The 19,855-nt window shown below is 37.7% G+C and overlaps 1 protein-coding gene across 1 annotated transcript in view; it reads left to right on the top strand.

Annotated features, from left to right (window-relative positions):
* CNTNAP4 (contactin associated protein family member 4) overlaps window positions 1-19,855 on the top strand; it is a 245,529-nt gene that overhangs the window by 65,197 nt on the left and 160,477 nt on the right. Inside the window, exon 3 of the mRNA XM_041769954.1 lies at window positions 10,509-10,702. Within this exon, the coding sequence (XP_041625888.1) occupies window positions 10,509-10,702 (194 nt within the window). The remainder of the gene's footprint in view (window positions 1-10,508; window positions 10,703-19,855) is intronic.

The following is a 19,855-nucleotide window of genomic DNA, read 5'->3' as shown; positions in this document are numbered from 1 at the left end:
GTTGGCTCAGATCATGAGATGGGACTCTGTGCTCAGCAGCAGTCTGCTTGAAGATTCTCTCCCTCTGCCCCTCCCGTCACTCACATGCATTGTGCTTTCTCTCTCAAATAAATAAGTAAATCTTAAAGAAAAAGGTCATGGAGATGAAAAGTACAGCAGAGGGAATATAGTCAATAACATCTTAACATTGGTGACAGATGATGACTCTGTTTATTGTGATGAGCATTGATAATGTAGAACTGTTGAATCACTCTTGTTTATTCAAGAAACTAATATAATATTGTATGTCAAATTCAATAATAAATAAAAATTAAAAAAAAAGAAACCGAAGAATAATTATACTGGGTTGGGTGAACAGACCAGGAAGACTTTATTCAATACTACAGTAATGAGGGTCAAGACTATTGCAATAAGGGAGAGAGATTGAACTCAACTCTCTTGAGACAAAGGGTAGGAGAGTTTTTAAGCACTGAGATGAGCCAGTAGAAAAGTACTGAAGAAATTGGGGGGGGGGGGGGGGGAGTTGGTCAATGCGATTAGGCATTTGTGTTTGCTAATTGGTGATTATGGAAATTAGGCTCCTACCCTCCCACAGAGACTGGGAAATGAGGCACTATCTTTCTTGATGACTGCATATCAAGGGATGACTCAGATCCTTTAGAAAGACGTTCTCAGATTGTAAGCCTGGAAAGAGGCTTGATGAAGATTTATATCTCAAGGGGCAGAGAAATAATTTACAGTTGCAAGTTTCCTAAATTAAATGCTCTAAGAAAAGGGAAATTGGGGACCTATACTCAGGAAGGAGCCTGTCTAAAGTTTAATCAAGCTGAGGGAAACGTCAAGGCTTTCATGGTCACAAGCATCATTAGCAGTTTTTCCTGTTGTCTATAAAAATCAAAGTTCCCACAATGAGATAACACTAAAAAAAAAGGAATAAATCATGGAATTTAATAAAGTATGTATATTTAAGACTAAACTCAACAAATACCTAAGCCTAGAGGTAAGATATCTCCTTAATTGGAAATTTGATATTATCTTGATAGGTCTTCACATTTTTACAAACTGAGAAAGCATTAAATGATTTAATCAGTCAAATGCTTGGGTTTGGTTTTGCTCTTTTTACCTTTTTGATATACTATGCTCTAGTAACGCTGCCTTTTCCAGTCATTATGTGGAAATGATGTCTGTTGGTACAAGAGAGTGACTTCAGTTTGTTGACCCAGAAGGAGTGATATGAGGACATTTGGCTCATGACAGCTTATCATCTCTGTCTGGCTAAGGGAGATAAAAAAAAAAAAGGAAGGTACGGAAGCAAAAAATGGTTTTTAAACCTCTGGGATATTGTCAGTGTGCTCTTTCTGATGCATGATGTCATTTACTGAAATGACCTGCCTCACTGCAATAGATCTAAATCGAAACTTTTAGCAAGGCATCATAATGGGCTTAGAAAGCAAAACATGAGCAAGTCCTGATTATCATTTGAATTTCTAGACATCATGTGCTAAAAGTCAGTTTTCTAAAATGACTAATTTGAGTGAAATAAAACTTACTGGCTCAGAATTTAGTGTTTTTACAACTTTTTTCCAGCTTTCCAGAGTAAATTTGGCTGTCACAAAATTTGCAAATCAAATATACAAATCAAAATGCCCAAACAGAGAAAGGGTGTAAATATTTACTTTTCAATCCACTGAATTATTAAAGATTTCAGAAATGTTTGCACTGGCAATACAAGAAGTAGGATGGAAAGTCAGTCTGCCAATTTGCTGTGAGGGAAAAACGGATCAACAAGCAAAGAACTAAAACCTCAGAGAACTGAGTGAGGTATGATTAATTTAGAGCCTCTCTGGGGAAATGAAGTGAAAAGCATTTTTTTCACAGTATCAAAAATCCAAAAACAAAGCCATAAATATATCTAGGAAATGTAGTTTACAAGTGATTAAGCTGTATAACTTTGGGGCAATTGGGTGTGTGTGTGTGTGTGTGTGTGTGTCTCAGCCAAGAGCTTTAGCTTTCTCTTTGAGAACTTCATTGAAAATACCTTACTTCAGAGAAAAGTGTGCCTTTATTTAGTCTGGCTCAAGTTCTTGCTTTGCCACTAGTTTGGCATATGAATTTACATAATCTTATTATATCTATATGGCTACAGATTTATTTCATTTCATTATGCAGTACACATTTAATAAGTATCCACTGTACATTGGGCCATGTGCTAGACACTTAGGATCTATCAGTGAATAAAACAGGCAAAGACTCTTGGCTTCATTGAGCTTACATTCTAACAGGGCAAGGTAAAGGAGAAACAATAAATATAATAAATAGGAAAATCACATACTATGTGTAAAGATGTCAGTTTCTGTCAAAAAAAAATGAAAAAGTGGTTTTGGGTAAGACAAATAAGAACAGGATTGCTGGGCGGGAGGAATTGTAGCAAAGGAGTCAGGGGATACAGGCCTTTACAGGAAGGATCGGATCTGAGTGAAGACTTGAAAGTGGCAGGGTATTATTAACTCAGTGTATCTCAAAGAAGAGCACTCCAGGGAGACAGGATTGCTTCACAGAGCAGGGGATGGGAGGTAGGAGAATGGCTGGTGTTTGCTCAGAGGACCTCGAAGAAGGCCCTTGCTGCTGAAGGGGTGAGGAGGACCAGGCAGACATGTGTGGGAGTCATATATGGGGGCAGATCAAATAGGACTCTGTGGGCCATATAGTGATGACCTCGTCTTTCACTGTGCATATGATTGAGAGTTACTGCAGTGTTTTGAACACAGGGATTTTAAATCTGTTGCATGGGGAATGGAGTCTCAGTGAGCTAAGGCAGAAGCAGAGAGATTCTTCGGTGGCTTTTGCAAGAATGCAGGGTAAAATCCTGTGGCTTGAGCCAAAGGAGTGCCGGTGAAGATGGGGAAATAGATTCTGGAGAGGTGAGCAGCACCAATAGCATTTTCTGTTAGTTTGGTAATATGGTAAAAAAGAGAGGAGTCAAAAATGACTTCTTTGTTGTTGCTGTTCTGAGAAACTAGAAGGATGGAATTGTCATAAACTGGGCCAGGGAAGGGTGGGAACAGAGTAGGATTAGGGGGGAAGAACCAGGTTTTGGTTTAGAAAATGTTACAGATATCAAGGGGCGGGGGGAGTTGAATGTACAAGTCTGAAATTCAGGAAAGAGGTGTGGGGTGGAGATATAAACCAGGAATTATTGGCACATGGGTAATATTTAAATCCAGGAGGCCAAGAGAGATTACAAATGGGTGCATGGAGACAGAAAAGAAACTGCAACGAACTGAGACCTGGACCATCTCAACCCGCAAAAGTGAGAAGAGGTAACGGAACCAGCAGTGGGGACTGAGGAAGAGCAACCATTAAGCTGGGAAGAAAATTAAGAGAAGGAGCTTTTGTGGAAGCTGAGTAAACAAAGTATACTGAAGCATTGGGAGGAGCCAAAATATTCAAATGTCTTCGGTAGGCCAGGTGGTAGGAAGGCTGAAATCTGAACGTTTGATTTAGTAGCATAGAGTTCTTTGGTCATCTCCATGAGAGCAGGTTCAGTTGAGTGGTACAAAGTGAAAGGCTCCTTGTAGTTGGCTTGAGCAAGAATGACATGAGAGAAATTGCAGAGCGTGAGTGTGGACATCTTACTCGAAGAATGACAATGTAAAAAGCAGACAAAAAAGTACAGTGGAGTCAAGAGAAGCTTTTTTTAAAAAAAATGGGAAAAATAACAGCATGCTTGTACATCCAGGAGAATGATCCATTAAGGCATTAAAGAGAAAAAATATAATGAAGCAGGAGAGAGAGGAGAATTGCTGAAGCAGTGGCCCCGAGCAGGCTCAGCACAAGTGAAGGGGTGACCTCCTGGCTCATAGAACTGGAAGGCACAGGGGATGGCCTGCAGGCACAGCTGGACTCAGGGGTGCTGACTGTGCCAGCAGAACTTGGTCTCACCTCATTTCCCACCTCTGCTTCGCTCTATACTGGCTTCACTCAGGAAGGCTTTCCACAAATACAGCTTCTGCAGTTTGATGCCTGAATCCTATTCTTTCAGCTTTCTCAGCAGAAAAAAAGGGTCTCTTCTTCAATAGCTCCAACAGAATACTGGATTGCTCCACCGGCCTGGCGCAGGTGATCATCCCTGTGAGAGTCCCTGGGACCAGGGAAGGCAATGCCAAGTTTCCAGAGTGTTCTGTGGTAAAAGACCTGCAATTTGCACAGCATCGTTTTTTTTCTCGGCAGAAGAAACAATACTGGTAATGACACAAAGTTGTTAAGAGTCCTAATTGGTGGCCCGGGAACACTGCAAACCGTTTAAGGGAGGCAAACAAATATTGGCACACTGTTCCTTTTGTTTCCTTACATTATTGTAATTTAATGTCGGGATCAAAATGATTGGGCAAACTTAGACTCTTGGGGGAAATCTAGCTGAAAAAAAGTAATTATCTTAGAGGGAAACTTTCTTATGACAATTTTAATTAAGCCAATCATGTCTTAAAATGTAGATGGCCTAATGGTATGTCATTCAACTATGTGCACTGTGCTCTGCATCCTTGAACATTTGTGTCCTTCTACACTTTAAATACTGGGAAAGAAGTATGACTCCTTCTTTCCAAGCAGTTTGTACCTTTACAAAGTTAACAAACTCTATAACACATCATCTCACTGATAACCATTAGGAATGGCAATCATGCCATTTTTAATATCAGTAGGGGATAAAGGTGATTTTTTTTCTCTATTTTAAGGCTTCAACCTAGAGTATTATTTTCTTCAATTTTTCTTTCACTTTCCTGAAATTGTAAGATGTATCTCCATGAGCAGAACTAAATATTATTGATAGCTGGCAAATGGGATTTATGAATCTTAAATATAATTCAACCAGCCAGTTATTAATATTTAAATATTGAATAAATTATTTGGATATATCCTTGGAATAAAATTAACCACTATGGGCAATTATAGTTGTATAATTATTTTAGGGGTAAAAACCTGGAAAGGAAGTGACTTTTTCTTTTTTTAAAAGATTTTATTTATTTATTCATGAGAGACGCAGAAAGAGAGAGGCAGAGACATAGGCGGAGGGAGAAGCAGGCTCCCTGTGGCAAACGCGATGCAGGACTCGATCCCAGGACCCTGGGATCACGACCTGAGCCGAAGGCAGATGCTCAACCGTTGAGCCACCCAGGCATCCCAGGAAGTGACTTTTAAAATGAGATCCTCACAGAGATTTACATTATTCCTAAAATAAGTAATTTCTTACCTACACTAAAATGATTTTTATAACATCAGGAAAATTTAATTTGCATAATATTAGGAAAACTTACTTAGCTTCTGTAAATCTTTTTTTAAAGTTTTATTTGAAAAGAAGAGATGTTAGAACATTTCATTTCACTAGATAATTTTAGTAATTAAGCTTAATATGATGCATAAAATTTCTAGTAGAGTGTTTAATACACAATAGGCACTAGACAATTTGTAGTTTGCTTTTCTTTCCTTATGATTCACAGCAACATATTTCAGAGAAGCAGGTTCCCCGGGAAACTGATGTTTAAAAGTGGTAGGCAACAGATACAAGAGATGCTGTATTTGTAGTCATTTGGGAACTAAGTATTTTCAAAGCTGAATTTAGTGCTGTGATCATAAATCTTTATTAGGAGTCAATAGTAGTAATAATTGTTTTATAATTTAAAGAGTAACAACTACCATGTATCCACATGTTTGCTTTGTGTGAGAGAAATCAATAGGCACTATAATACGTTTTTTTTTTTTTTAAATTAATTCTTAGAGCAGTACTACAACATTTAATTTAAAAGTCTCATCAATGGGGAGGATTTTCAGTTTTAAATGTGAGGTTTCAGGCTATGATATGAAGAGCAAGCAAATGTTTTTGTTTGGATAGACTTATGACACTTTATTATGCCAAGTCTCAACGATGAGGCCACAGCTGGGGAGAAAGGAGGGTGAAATAGGAAGAAAATGGGCTGAGCGGACAGGACTCTTGTTTTTGTTTTGTGGGTTAAGTGTCAACCATTGAATAGATGGGGTTATGAAGAGATGGTCTTTGCTCTGTAGGTGTTGGTCTACTGCAATGGTGAACATATGGGCATATTAAAAACATCATTAAGGGCAGCCCGGGTGGCTCAGCAGTTTAGCGCCACCTTCAGCCCAGGGTGTGATCCTAGAGACCCGGGATCGAGTCCCACGTCAGGCTCCCTGCATGGAGCCTGCTTCTCCCTCTGCCTGTGTCTCTGCCTCTCTGTCTCTCTCTCTCTGTTGCTCGTGAATAAATAAATTAAATATAAAAAAAACATTAAGGACGAATAATACTTGATGGACAGCTAAGAGATTTGTTTAATAGACAAAATAAGGAATTCTTTTATTTTATAGTGATTTAGAGTTCACGGTTGGCTGGAGTTAGCTCTCATTTTTTTTTCTTTGAGTTAGCTCTCATTTTTTTTTTCTTTTGTAAAAAGTAAATATGAAAACAGCATGGCTCCAGAAAGCTAGGTGCTTTGGTGATGGCCATACGGCTGGTTAATCTAACGTCAGCTTTCATTTCCTCTCACTCCTGTTCCTGCTTGTCCCCACAGACTACCACTACCAGAGTTGCCGTGTTCTGCCCATTTCTGTATCTATATCTATATACCTGTACCTTTACCTCTAAGTTTGCATCTTCCACATTACTCTTTAGAGTTTGTTTTAAAATTGGAACAAGCATAACACTCCATCACATACTTAGACCACGTGCATCTGCGGAGCCGAACAGCTTAAAACCCTGTGGGGAATCTCTGGATTCCCTGTGGCCAATTTAACGTGGTAAAGCCCAGGAGCATCTGAATTTCCATTACTTTATTGGTGCACCTCGTTAATGATATAGCTTAATTTGCATATCAGTAGTACCTTTTCACCGCAGGTGAGAAATTGAAATGTTCAAGGTCAATTAACTGCGAATGTTTCAAGTGGGGTAGTGCAGCTGTAACAGTGCACGGTGCTGGGAAGAGGGAGCGGTCAGTGAGAGGTGCCTCTTTCTCCTGATGAGAATTGATGATCCAATTTTAACTCACCAGAGTCATGCTGATTCTTTTTTTCCTCACTGTGCTCCTCTCATGTGTTCACTTTTTAAATACTGGTCTATCAAGGGGTGTCAAAATGCTAGAGAAAGATTATGAAATTCTATATTAAAAAGTTTATAGACCATTGAAATTAACTAGAAAGAGCAAGACACAAAACAATCAGCGTTTTCCCAGAGGTATAAGCTGATAGAGATAAAATTCCTAACGTTGAAATGTCAGGTTAAGATGATGACCGGCTGAGGGCACTTCATTCACTCTTTTCCAACTTTTCTATGTTAAAAAAATAGTAAGGGCAGCCTGGGTGGCGCAGCGGTTTAGCGCCGCCTGCAGCCCAGGGCCTGATCCTGGAGACTGGGGACCGAGTCCCACATCGGCTCCCTGCATGGAGCCTGCTTCTCCCTCTGCCTCTCTCTCTCTCTCTCTCTCTCTCTCTCTCGCTCTGTGTCTCTCATGAATAAATAAAATAAAATCTTAAAAAAAAAATAAAAATTAAAAAATAATAAAAATCCAAAGAGATAGGCAGATAGGCAGATACTCCAAACTCTGTAGCAGTAAGAGGCCTGAGGATGCGTGGTTAACATCAGACAGACCTCAGGAGACTGTCAACTTCCAAACTTGGGTAGATCCTGAGGATGAATAGTAAAATTAGAGAGGACAGTAGAGGGAAATAGTTACCCATTCACCACTTTCCTCCTGTGTCCGTACTTCAGAGACATGGTCTTTGTTAACTTGAGGGAGGAGAGTTGGCTCTTCTACTACATGATACCTAATTCTAGGGGTCCCCTACCTATATCAGCAGCATCTTTCCTACATCCATTGGGAATTCCTGATTCCATTTATCATAACGATCTGAGAGGCACTGTTGATCCTGGTTAAGAGCACTGTGCCTCTTCCTGCTCTGCAGACTACAGCAAGGTGTTCAGACTCTCTGTGTAACTTATCCTCTATTCACGAGGCTGCTTTGAGAATCAAATACCAATGCCTTCACACCGTGCCTGACACAAAGTACTTACTGGCTCAATAAATATTGAGTAATACCACAGTAGAGTAAGTAGAGGAGGTAGGATGGAGTTCCATTACATCCTGAGAAGTGGAATATGAAGGAAAATTTGGGTTAGCTTTAAAGATGATGGTATGGGAGCAGTTTCCACTGAGGGTTCAGGAATTTCCTGAGCTGTTTGTGGCAAGGCATTATTTAAGGTGGTCTTCATATCATTCAAGAACAGATTATTCTCTTCCATGTAGATAACAGGCCTCAAGAGGAGGGGATGTCCCTTATGGACACCAGAACTGTGCTGGATAAATGACACCAAGACACCAAACATGCAGCCAGCGACCATGTCTACCAAAAAGCCCTCCTGCTCAGAATATGAGAATATTGTCTTCTAACCTAAACATTGTAGATGGTGTTGGTGACCAAGAGAACTCTACCCAAAGAGGTCACTGGCCAAAAGTTGTAGTATGTATAAATATTCTAGATCAAAAAGAGAGTATTATACTTTTGATGTATGGAGTGGAAGACACTTTTTGAAAAATGACTTATTTCAAGAAAAAAGGACATTTGAGGGGGGAGAAAAGGGCCTTGTTATAAAGACAATGTAGTGAGTAACTTGGGAATCATGCACTAACATAAGAAGGAGTTAGTACCGTGCTTCAACCATAGTCATCCTGGGGCCGGGTACCAGACAGTTAGGGACAAGCCCTGAGCTCTGGAGCCCCTTCGCATTAGTCCACAGGGAGCCCACAGAGCCTCACTAACTGTGCCCCACTTGCCATGTATAAGCTGACCCCGTAGCTCTGAGTTGTGCTCATTCTTTCTGAGGGTGCTTATCACACCGTGTGCCCCTGCCTGGCAGGCTTCTCTTTGGAGCTGTTGAAGACTTCTGCTTTTCCTCTGTCAGAGACTCATTGTGTTGTATCTGCCATCAAAAGAATTTTTAAGTCTTATAAACAATTGTTAACACAGATTTGTCCTTTTAGGTTCCATGGTGGTATGTACCACACAATAATAGCAAACATTTATTTGGCACCTCTTTGCATTAGGGCATGTACTCAGTGAATGTACTCAGTGAAACAGGGCATGTACTCAGTGAAACAGGGCATGAATGTCAATAATGCTTGAATAAAAATAGTTAGCAAATTAATGTAATCTTCTATTTAAATGTTAGACCTTATATCCGAGCCTCAAGGTAGATGACAAAATGAAAGAAAGAAAACATGTGCTAATATTCTTATTTGGGGTTTTATGTAATAGATGTTGTATTTTAATAAATAGTGAATATTAGGTAATTATGGATTTAAGAAGGTATTAAGCCCTATTTCATATATATATGCACGTATATATATATATATGATTTGTATATAAACCATTCTCTATTATCAATGTCAATATTACTTAAGATAAATACATTTCCCAAATTAAAGCCTTATTGTACTAAACTGAAAGACATGCAGTAGTTACATCTCTAATATTCTGGTGTGCAGTGAATAAAAAAAATATAAGTCCTGCTCTACCTATACATCCTTGAATATACAATAGGTTCTTATTTTTCACTCTTGAGTGCTTAGGCACACTTTACTTTATGGCCTTTTCCCTGACTGTGCCTCCCCCACCTCTCACCCACCACCCGCTTCCCTAGACAGGATAGAACCAGTGGCATATTGGTGAATTGCCTGGGGTGGGAGTGGTTGCTTATTTGTAGTTTGCCAATTTCTGTGTTTTAAATATTCCCACCACAGCCAGTTGTGAACATGGCTATATTTAACAATCAGCTTGTAAAATTCCTGAAAATTTAATTGCTTCTCATACACTGTTGCCAGCCAGCTCCAGCCTTCTACTGGATAGAACTCTCTTCCATCATTTATTGTATTATTGTTCCCTGCACCTGTCTCACCATTAACATTGGTGCCTCACGCATGCTTTTTTTCAACGTCTGTTCCGTCCATAAGGCTGTAAACACAGCAAGGATGGGGACTATGCCTTGACCATCTGTATTCTCAGGCTTTTAATGCTGTATTTCTTTATTCAGGAAGTTTGAACATGATCAGATGCCAAAGGTAGTTTTCTAGTTCTACCCCATTGTGAACTATGATTGAAGGTTAAATCATTACCTAATCATGTATGGGCAGTAAACCTGCTAGTTCCAAGTGTAGACGTGAATGTCCACCTGTCAAATTAAGCGTTTTAAAATTCAGTAAGATCCTTGGTTCTCCCCAGTGTCAGGAAGTCTAAATACCTACAAATGAATATAATTAACACAGGTTTCATCTATTCATACTAAATTCTTGTTTTTCTATATTATTCTACGTTATGAGAAGTTTCATATTTTGGAAATCTGAATTTATTAAATTCCATACAGGAGTGCAGTTTTACTGGTTTTTCTAGTCCACTAACAGATTTTTAACTAATCTTTTGCCCATTTTTTTTTGTTTCTATTTGCATAAAAGGGGCTGGTGGCTGGTCTCCACTTGTATCAAACAAATACCAGTGGTTGCAGATTGACCTTGGAGAGAGAATGGAGACTACGGCTGTGGCCACCCAGGGGGGATATGGAAGCTCCAACTGGGTGACCAGCTACCTTCTGATGTTCAGTGACAGTGGCAGGAACTGGAAACAGTATCGACAAGAAGACAGCATCTGGGTACGTTTCCTTGACAAAATACATAGTCTCTTAGGGAAAGAAGTAGGGTCATCCCTACATGTTGTTAACAAATCTTCTAAACTAAGTTGAGAAATGGAATTTTTGAAATTACTTAGAAAATATTTTTCAAGAAAAAAATACATTAATATTCATTTCTAATACATTTCGTGCTATAACTTACGAAAGTACTAAAGGTAAATTTATCTCAGAGGCCTCAGAAATTGGAAAGAAACTTATTTTTCTACTACATAGAGTGGAAATCTAAGAAATAAAGAAAACTTATAAAAATTTTTTTAAGCTTTGTCCAGTAACACAGTGGTTTTGCATTGTTTTTATTTAAATCTTGGTTAAAAGAATTTGCTCCTTTTATTTCCTCTGATGACTCAGAGATTTCTGAACATCTCCCTCTCTCTAGTATATACAGGATTTGTATATATAATATTTGGAATATTTATATGTGATACACACACACATATATATGATTTGTATATAAACCATTCTCTATTCTTTTAAAAGTGTGTAAGTGGTGTAAAATGTAGTGTATTATGGGTAGGGGCATAGCTCCTATAAGAGACTGACAAGGAGGCAGTTTTTAATAAAGTGAGTGGTATTTGTAGGTGGCTGATTGTATATAAACACCTGGTGGAAGAAGGAAGCAATAGGCAGTTTGCTTTGTGGTGAAGAAAGGACTTCTTTGCTAGTAGATGGGTATTGGCTTGGATCCTCTGTGGGCTGGGGACAACATACTGCAGTAAAAGAACTTTTTTTTTTTTTTTCCTCTGGCTGAGCTGCTGGAACCAGAGAAAATGAGTAACTTAATGAAGCATCATTCTTAGCACACAGATAATTTGGAAGCCTATTTGGGCACATAATGATAATTTTCTTTGATCAGTCAATTGCCTCTCTTTTGAAAGTTCCTAGAACTCAGTTATACATTATCAACTCATGGAAGAAATGGACTGTGATTCACTCACCTTTGTATCTCTAAAGCACTTGGTGACCATTCAACGCATGTTTATTGATGTAAATTGAATTGAGAAGAAGTAGCCCTGCTCTTTCTCTAGAGAGAACAACAGTCAGGATAGAAGATGTTGCCTATAAGCATTTTTAAGAAAAGCTGCCTTTAAAATCCAAAGCAAGCTGAAGTGTAGAAGAACAAGAAAAAACTGGGTATTATGGTTGAATTAATTTCATGAGAACCATTCAGACTAGGGGTAAAATAAACAGTGATTATGAACCAATAACAATGAAAGCTTAATGAGGTGTTTATTTTAACTAGGTGTTTAGATTATCTTTTACTCTTTTTCTAAATTAAGCATTGGATTTTAAACTAGATAAGTAGAGGCTAATTCATGCTAATATTTAGCTGTGTTAAGTAAAGCATTGTTTTTGGCATTTCTTAAAATGATGGATGAACCATGAAAATTGTTTCTCTGTTAATTAAACTGGGGAAAGACAAACCTAGACCATGCCATTTGCCTTTTTTTTTTGCTTAGTCATATTAAAGGTGAGGTGCTCAGATACTGGAGCACCTGAGTGGCTCAGTCAGTTAAGGGTCTGACTCTTGGTTTAGGCTCAGGACATGATCTCATGGGTCATGAGGTTGAGCCCCTTATTGCACTCTGCACTTAGTGAGAGTCTGCTTGAGATTCTTTCCCTCTGCTCCTCCCCCTGCTAACATATATGCATGCTTTCTCTCTCTCTCTCTCTCTCTCTCTCTCTTTTAAAGATTTTATTTATTTACTCGTGAGAGACACACACAGAGAGAGAGGCAGAGACAGAGGCAGAGGGAGAGTAAGCCAGAAGCAGGCTTACTGCAGGGAGCCCAATGTGGGACTCGATCCTGGGACCTGGGTATCACCACCTGAGCCAAAGGCAGACACTCAACTACCGAGCCACCCAGGTGCCCCTGTCTCTCTCTTTCAAATAAATGAACACATTTTTAGAAAAGGTGAGGTAGTCAGCATGAAATAGATGCATAATGATATCCTTAACTAATCCAAACCAATCAACGTAAAGACAGATGGCATCTATCACAATTAATTGTCAAGGTAATACTATCTTTTAGATTATGGTATAATTTGTTGGTTTACTCACTGTGCTCCTCTCTTGAATGTTGAACACCCTAAAAATAGAGGCTGTGGCTTCCAACCTTTCATTTCAGCATCCCAAATCTTTAGAGTTCCTGGCATGTTAAACCATAAGAGACACTTAACTATAGGAAATAAACTGTGGGTTGCTGGCGGGGAAGTGGTTTGGGGGATGGGGTAGCTAACTGGGTGATGGGCATTAAGGAGGGCATGTGATGTAATGAGCATTCAGTACCTAGTGTGGCACATGGCTTTTGTTGAGTGTATTACAGAAAAAAAAACCAAAACAAAACAATGAATGAATAAGTAAATTTGAATACATTATTGATCTCGTAATCTGGGTCTAACTTTATAAAAAAACTTCTGGGAGGTATAAAAAGAACTCATGTTAATGTCCTCAGTGAGATAAAACACATTGAAACAAACCAAAAAATGATTCACAGAAGCATGCAAATATGGGGTACAGACTTCTAGAGATTTGGAAATTGGTGAACTATACTGATCATTTGACTGACTTTGTTAAAAAGGTGGGGCTCACATGGGTATTGAAAAAAGCATGATGACCTAGATTATGGAAGGATTAAGGAAGCTGAATGATACTTTTGGATATGATAAAGAAAATTGATGGATAACTTTGGATGTCAAGATCAAAATTAATATTCTACAGCAGGCAGCATGCATACACATAAGACAGATGAAGTTATGGTGTAGCTAAAACAACCCAAATCTCATACCGCACACACATCCTCATGCCACCTGTTTATCCCAGGTAGGCTGCAGAGTTCTATTCTACTCCAGTTACTCAGGTGCCACTCTAAGGGAAGCTCCCTTTCTGTGAATCCACAATTGCCAAAGCAGAAAAAAATGAAACATGGTGAATTGTACCCAGTTCTTGACGTTTCACCTGGAATAACACAGATCACTTCAATTTGGGTTGTTTGTTTAGTCAAAGTATAATTTTTAATTGATGTGCATAGTAAGGAATTTAACCCTTTGTTGTATTTTACAAATATATAATTCCCAAATTCTTTTGCTTTACTTGGTATGTTTTTGCCCCTTTTTAAAAAGGAACTCTGGGTTGTATACAGACAATACAAAACATGCCAATTTTCTTTAAGAGCTTCACATTCTGCTCCAGATGATAGAAATAAATCCATGAAAGAGAGTTAGGAAACACATAAGCCATTATACAAGTGTGTGATGGAAAGAGAAAGAAAAGACAATTGTGAATTTAGAAACAAATAAAATAAAACCCATCAACACGGATTGAAATGCTGCTGTGAGGATCCTCACCCTCCCTTCATTTGATCCTGCCTTGAGCACTGGGGAAAACAATGACTTCTGTGTACCTGAAACAATTAATAAAATGCCCTGATGCTTCTTAAAAATAATCTTTAAAAAGAAAGGCAAAATATCTTATTTATTATCTATACAGGTCACACACATATTTAATTGAGCTGTAAACTTGACAGGTATATGATATTTTGTACAATTATGCATTAAAACATTTCTTTAGAAAAGATTTATAGTCCAAGCTCATAAATGTAATTTATACAAAGTACTCTAGTAGATGGCATATAAATATTTCACAAAAAATTAGAAGACGCAAGGCACTAAAATTGTTCCTTTCAAATTGAAGATAAAATAAAATCCCTCAACATCTATGATCAAAAGACTTTTCAGCCAGTTTATTGTAAGTGATTGAAAAAGTAAATGTAAGGTGTAATTTTCACTCATTTAAGAACAATTGCTGAATATCATGAAAGTAACATCTTAGAGACTATTTTAAATAGATTGTGCAGGAACTTTATAGCTAAATTATTTAAATTGTCTCTGATATATGCCCAAGATTCTTTTATACTGCAGACTATATAGACAAGGAAGGGGATGTTACAGTTTTATGAATTATTTAGGTAAATATGATTGTTATACATAGAATAGTTTGCTTTTTGTTTTTTTATGGATTTCATCCAAACAAAAAAACCTGTAGTCTATTTCTAAGGTTAGTGTAGTTTTATCTTGTTTTTTAATTAGAAGTGTTTAATGTCATGATTCTGGGTTTGGCTTAAGGTTAGTGTAGTTTTATCTTGTTTTTTAATTAGAAGTGTTTAATGTCGTGATTCTGGGTTTGGCTTATGAAAAACCCAGGGCCTGTGTGACATAGCATATTTAATTGGGTAGAAGTATCGCCTGTCACAAGATATTCACACCATTATCAACTGTGAATGATTGAGTTGTCAACTGTCAAAGCCAGACAGGACAGAAACACTCCCTGCAAAGATTTTAACGTGTATTTGTTTCAAATCAAATAAATATGTGACTGGGGACGCTTAACAGAAAACCCGAGGAGGCAGGAATACATGTGGGAGAGGTGCTATAAGCTTGGTAGACTCCCTGCCTTGCAAGGCACAGCTTTTCTAGCCCTTTCCCTCTGTCAAGCCCTTATTCTAGTGACTTGAGCCTGCAAAAATCATTTGTGGTGATGTGAAGTACAACCGTACTAATGCCATGTGTGTCAACATGTCAAACCATCAAGCTTAATGCATCGCAAGACTTGCCTCAGTCCTTGGACAAACGCCTGGAGAATGCTTTAAGCTCCATCTGCCTTTCAAGACGGCCTCTACTTCAATGCCAAAAAGACATTGTTAATGAAAGTTGTCTGTATCCCCAGGAAATCTCCTGTTTGTATTTCTATTTAACTATGAGTTTTTCACTCTTTTAAAAATGATTAACCTACTAGTGCATGATTAAAGGTGGCTGCATTTGGGGTTTTAATGTGGCTTCAAACATGGGTCAGAATGGTTAGTTTGTGAGGCACCTTCTCTATCATGGAGTGTGATTTCTTTTGCCTCCTTGCATCTGTGCTCATTTTATAATGTGCTATGTCAGTCCCTTGTCATAAACGTCTTTGGACACACATATATTGGAATTTTATAGCAATGTGGAATATACAAAATATATATATGCAAACCCCTATGAACTGCAGGTCCACGTATTTAGCGATATATGACAAATGGTACTGTTGTTTCACATTCTTCAAAATGATCTGTCTCTAAGCAAGCAAGATAAAAATCATTTGAGGAGAGTGATTAGAGTTAGGAGACTGGATTTGGTGTCCTTTTCAGACTGCACACTGAAATCATCATTCTCAAATCATCAACCAGGGAACAACATATGTTAAATACACCTTCCAGTTGTATCTCACATTCTCCCATATGACCATTCAGTGGCAGTGACATCACCCATTTTTCTCCATTCCGTCTTGCCATTGCCATGATATGATGTGGTGGATGTCTACTTCTGGCTTGTGTAGTTCCCCCATCATGGGAAGCTATGTTTGGAGTTCTCTCTCAGGATAATTCTGTCCCTTTTAAATGCCCCTTTTGTTGTTAAGACCTAGGCAACTAGGTCTTCTAAAAAACCAACATGTTACACTCTCAGTAATTTATCTTCCCACATGTAAATAACAACATAGACAATAGAAAAGAAATATACACTCCACCTAAATTAGAACCAAAAATGAATGCATATCAAGGAAAAACCTGAAGGAAACCTAAAGGAAAATGTACAAGATATATAAAAATAATGTTTAGAATATTATCAAAGTACTTAAGATGTGATTAAGTGCAAGGTCATACCTGTTTTGAAGTGGAAAACAGTATCATAAACTACTCATTCTAACCTAAAATAACTCATGAAAGTGAAATTGTTGTGAATTTCATGTATAAAAAGTATATATGAGAAAATAGGTAAGTTAGCAAAAATAACAATAGGAAGGAGAATCTACATGTTAGGAAATTCTATAAATCTGTATTAATTAAAACACTTTGATACTGGCACAGTAAAGCCTGGTTAAAGAAAAAAGAGAACAAGTGTTCTTTACTATATCTAAATACATTTAGGGATTTGCCTAAGATAGATGTAGCATTGAAAATATATGAGGAAATGTAAGTTAGTCAGTATAGAACTTAGCCATGGTTTTGAGGACAACAAAAATATTTTTATGTCAAAATAGATTCTGGGTGAGTTGAATATGTAAAAATTATACAGACGTAGAAAAAAGTAATAAAAGAAAACACAAATGATGAATAGACACACATAATAGTGGAAGGCACATGTCTTTCTAAGCAAGAAAACCAAACCCAGATGCCATTGAGGGAAAGATGAAAAATGAGATAATTTTGAGAAAGCTGCATGAAAAAATAGCATAAACATTAAAAGAAAGAGTATAAATTGGAAATTATTTTTAGCTTGTACGATAGCAATGCCCACTTTGAATTCACCAGCAGCAGTGGTTGGGTTAAGATTGATATTCAGGTTGACAATGACCAAACAGACTTTATACACCTGCAAGTTTACTTAGATTTGAAAAGGGATAAAGGGCAGGCAATAGTACAGCATGAATAGCATTCATAATAGCATATTGGATGCTCAGTTGTACTGAACAGCTTCTAAATATCCCAACAACTTGAATTGGGATAAACATGGTGACAATGGACAAGGCTGAGTGGGTGTGACCACCACAGATCAGGAAAGCTATCAGCTTCAGGGGATCTTCAGCTTTTATACCTTGCCAAATGCTAGAACTCCTCAGAGACACTTACCAACCCCTTTTGTGGTGTACCTGCATGTCATCACTCCCAGGTGACTCTCTCTGATACAGGATATACCTGTGGTTCCCAAATTTTACTGCTTATTTGAATTCCGATGCCCAGACAGGAACCCAGGTATTGGGATTTAAAAAAAAAAGTTCCAAGTGATTCCAGTTTGCTGCAATGTATGGGAACCATTGGACTGCTCAATAAACAAACTTGACAACCAAGTAGATTCTTAGTTCAGTACAAAGCATAATCAGCAGGATACCAGTCTATCTTAGATCCAGTAGACTCCTGTGCCTTCCTTGAGTATACGTTGCAAGAAGGATTTGGCTGAAGATCAATGCTACATAAAAAAAAAAAAAAAAAAAAAAAGCTTTAAACCAGATGTTAACTCTGCCCTTCTAATGAGAAAGATCTCTGTTCTCCTAACGAGAAAGACCTACTATTATGTTAGCCACTAGCTATATAGGGCTATTTCAATTTAAAACTCAACTAAAATGAAATAAAATAAAAATAAATTTCTCAGTTGGACTAGCCACATTTTAAGTGCTCAATAAGTGTATTAAGCCAGTAGTTACTATTTTAGGCAGTTAGAGAACATACCCATTATCACAGAAAATTCTATTAGCACAGGTACAAAACATTCTTTAAAATTACTAATAAAAATAAAACTTTATTTTTTATTTATCTTTTTTATTTTTTATTCATTTTTAAATATTTTATTTTTAAGTCATCTCTACACCCAGCGTGGGACCGAAACTTACAACTCCAAGATCAGGGGTTGCATGCTCTACTGATTGAGCCAGCCAGGCAGGCACCCCTGAAGCTTTATTTAATTTTAATTTTAATTTTTTTTAAAGATTTATTATTTATTTATTCAGAGAGAGCGAAAGAGAGGCAGAGACACAGGCAGAGACAGAAGCAGGCTCCATGCAGGGAGCCCGATGTGGGACTCGATCCCAGGACTCCAGAATCACACCCCAGGCTGCAGGCGGTGCTAAACCGCTGCGCCACCGGGGCTGCCCTGAAGCTTTATTTTTTTAAGAAAGGAAGCAAAATATAAACAAGCAGTTCATAGAAAGGAAAAGATAAATAAATATGTGAAAGTCTTTAACCTCATTCACTATTGAAGAAATGCAAATTAAAACAGGTGTCAGGTAACACTTCCTAAAAGACATAAATAAGAACGTTGGAACTACGGTGTTAAGACATAATTTGCCAAGTTGTTGTATATAACAAAATAATGTCTTCTTTAATTTTAATATGATTTTTCTTAAAAAATTTTTAACTACTACATCAAAACCATGGTATTATGGATTCTACTGTTTAACACAAGAGAAAGCTAAAAATTGATTCTAAAGAAAAGTATTTAAAAAGCAAGTAGAATGAACACTTATTATGGCCCAGATCTTCTGTCTCTAGGTTTGTAAATAATATAAGTTAAAATCTATAAATGAAAGAATGGAGGGATTATTTATTTGCTTGAATAAAAAATATATGCCATTATTCTAATATGTACTATATATTTATTCACTTAATCTTCACAACCCAATGAATTAGGAACTATGATAATGCCCAGTTTGCGTATAAGAAAACAAAGATGGGGAGGTTATTTTCCTAAGGCTGAATAGCTAGATGGGGAAGATTGTGATCCTCCAGAACCGGGCTTAAGTGTCCCCTATGCTGTATGTTCAAGTATTGTGAGTATGAAATCAACATTTGTTTAAATCAGGTTTTTAAAAAAGATTTTATGTATTTTTTTGAGAGAGATGGGCATACAAACCAGGGGGAGGTGCAGAGGGAGAAGCAGACTCCCTGTTGAGCAGGGAGCCCCACTCCCAGCTTCATCCTGACCAAGGATCATGACCTGTTCCAAAGGCAGACAGCCAAGCATCTGAGCCACCCAGGTGCCCCTGAAATCAACAATTTGAAGGAGAACCCAAATGATTTAAGACGCAGGAAACATTGCCATGAGGCGTGGGTGAAGAGGTACAGTCAAACTCTGTTGGTGGGAGAATAAATAGGTAAAAAGTGTTTAAAAAGTAACGAATGTTTTTAGCGTATTGAAGGAAGGGAGTCCAAAACAATGATGCCTAATACTTTAAATCTATTCAAATACATAATCTACACCAAAAAACAACTCAAACTCTAGGGATGTATCTTGTAAATTCACTTTCACTGTGCATTTGAAATGCATGCAAGGATATTCATTGCCACATTGTCTGTAGAAGCAAAATAATATTGATCCAATCCATCAGCAGTAGATCACTTGCCTAAGTAAATTACAGCACCTTCACACAATGAAATAATTTATGGCCATCAAGAACAGATGATGCAACAATATGCTTGCCGTTTCTGGAGTGAATTCCAAACCTGATGTAAAATTTTGAAGTGAGCCGTCATTTGATAGTAAAAAAGTGAATCTTAAGGAAACGAAGACAAAGATATGGGTAGGGGGCTTTGGA

Source organism: Vulpes lagopus, chromosome 10 (assembly GCF_018345385.1).
Source record: "Vulpes lagopus strain Blue_001 chromosome 10, ASM1834538v1, whole genome shotgun sequence".
Classification (NCBI taxonomy): domain Eukaryota; kingdom Metazoa; phylum Chordata; class Mammalia; order Carnivora; family Canidae; genus Vulpes; species Vulpes lagopus.
The sequence above is the reverse complement of the archived record's forward strand: the minus strand, read 5'-3'. Positions and strand labels throughout refer to the sequence as shown.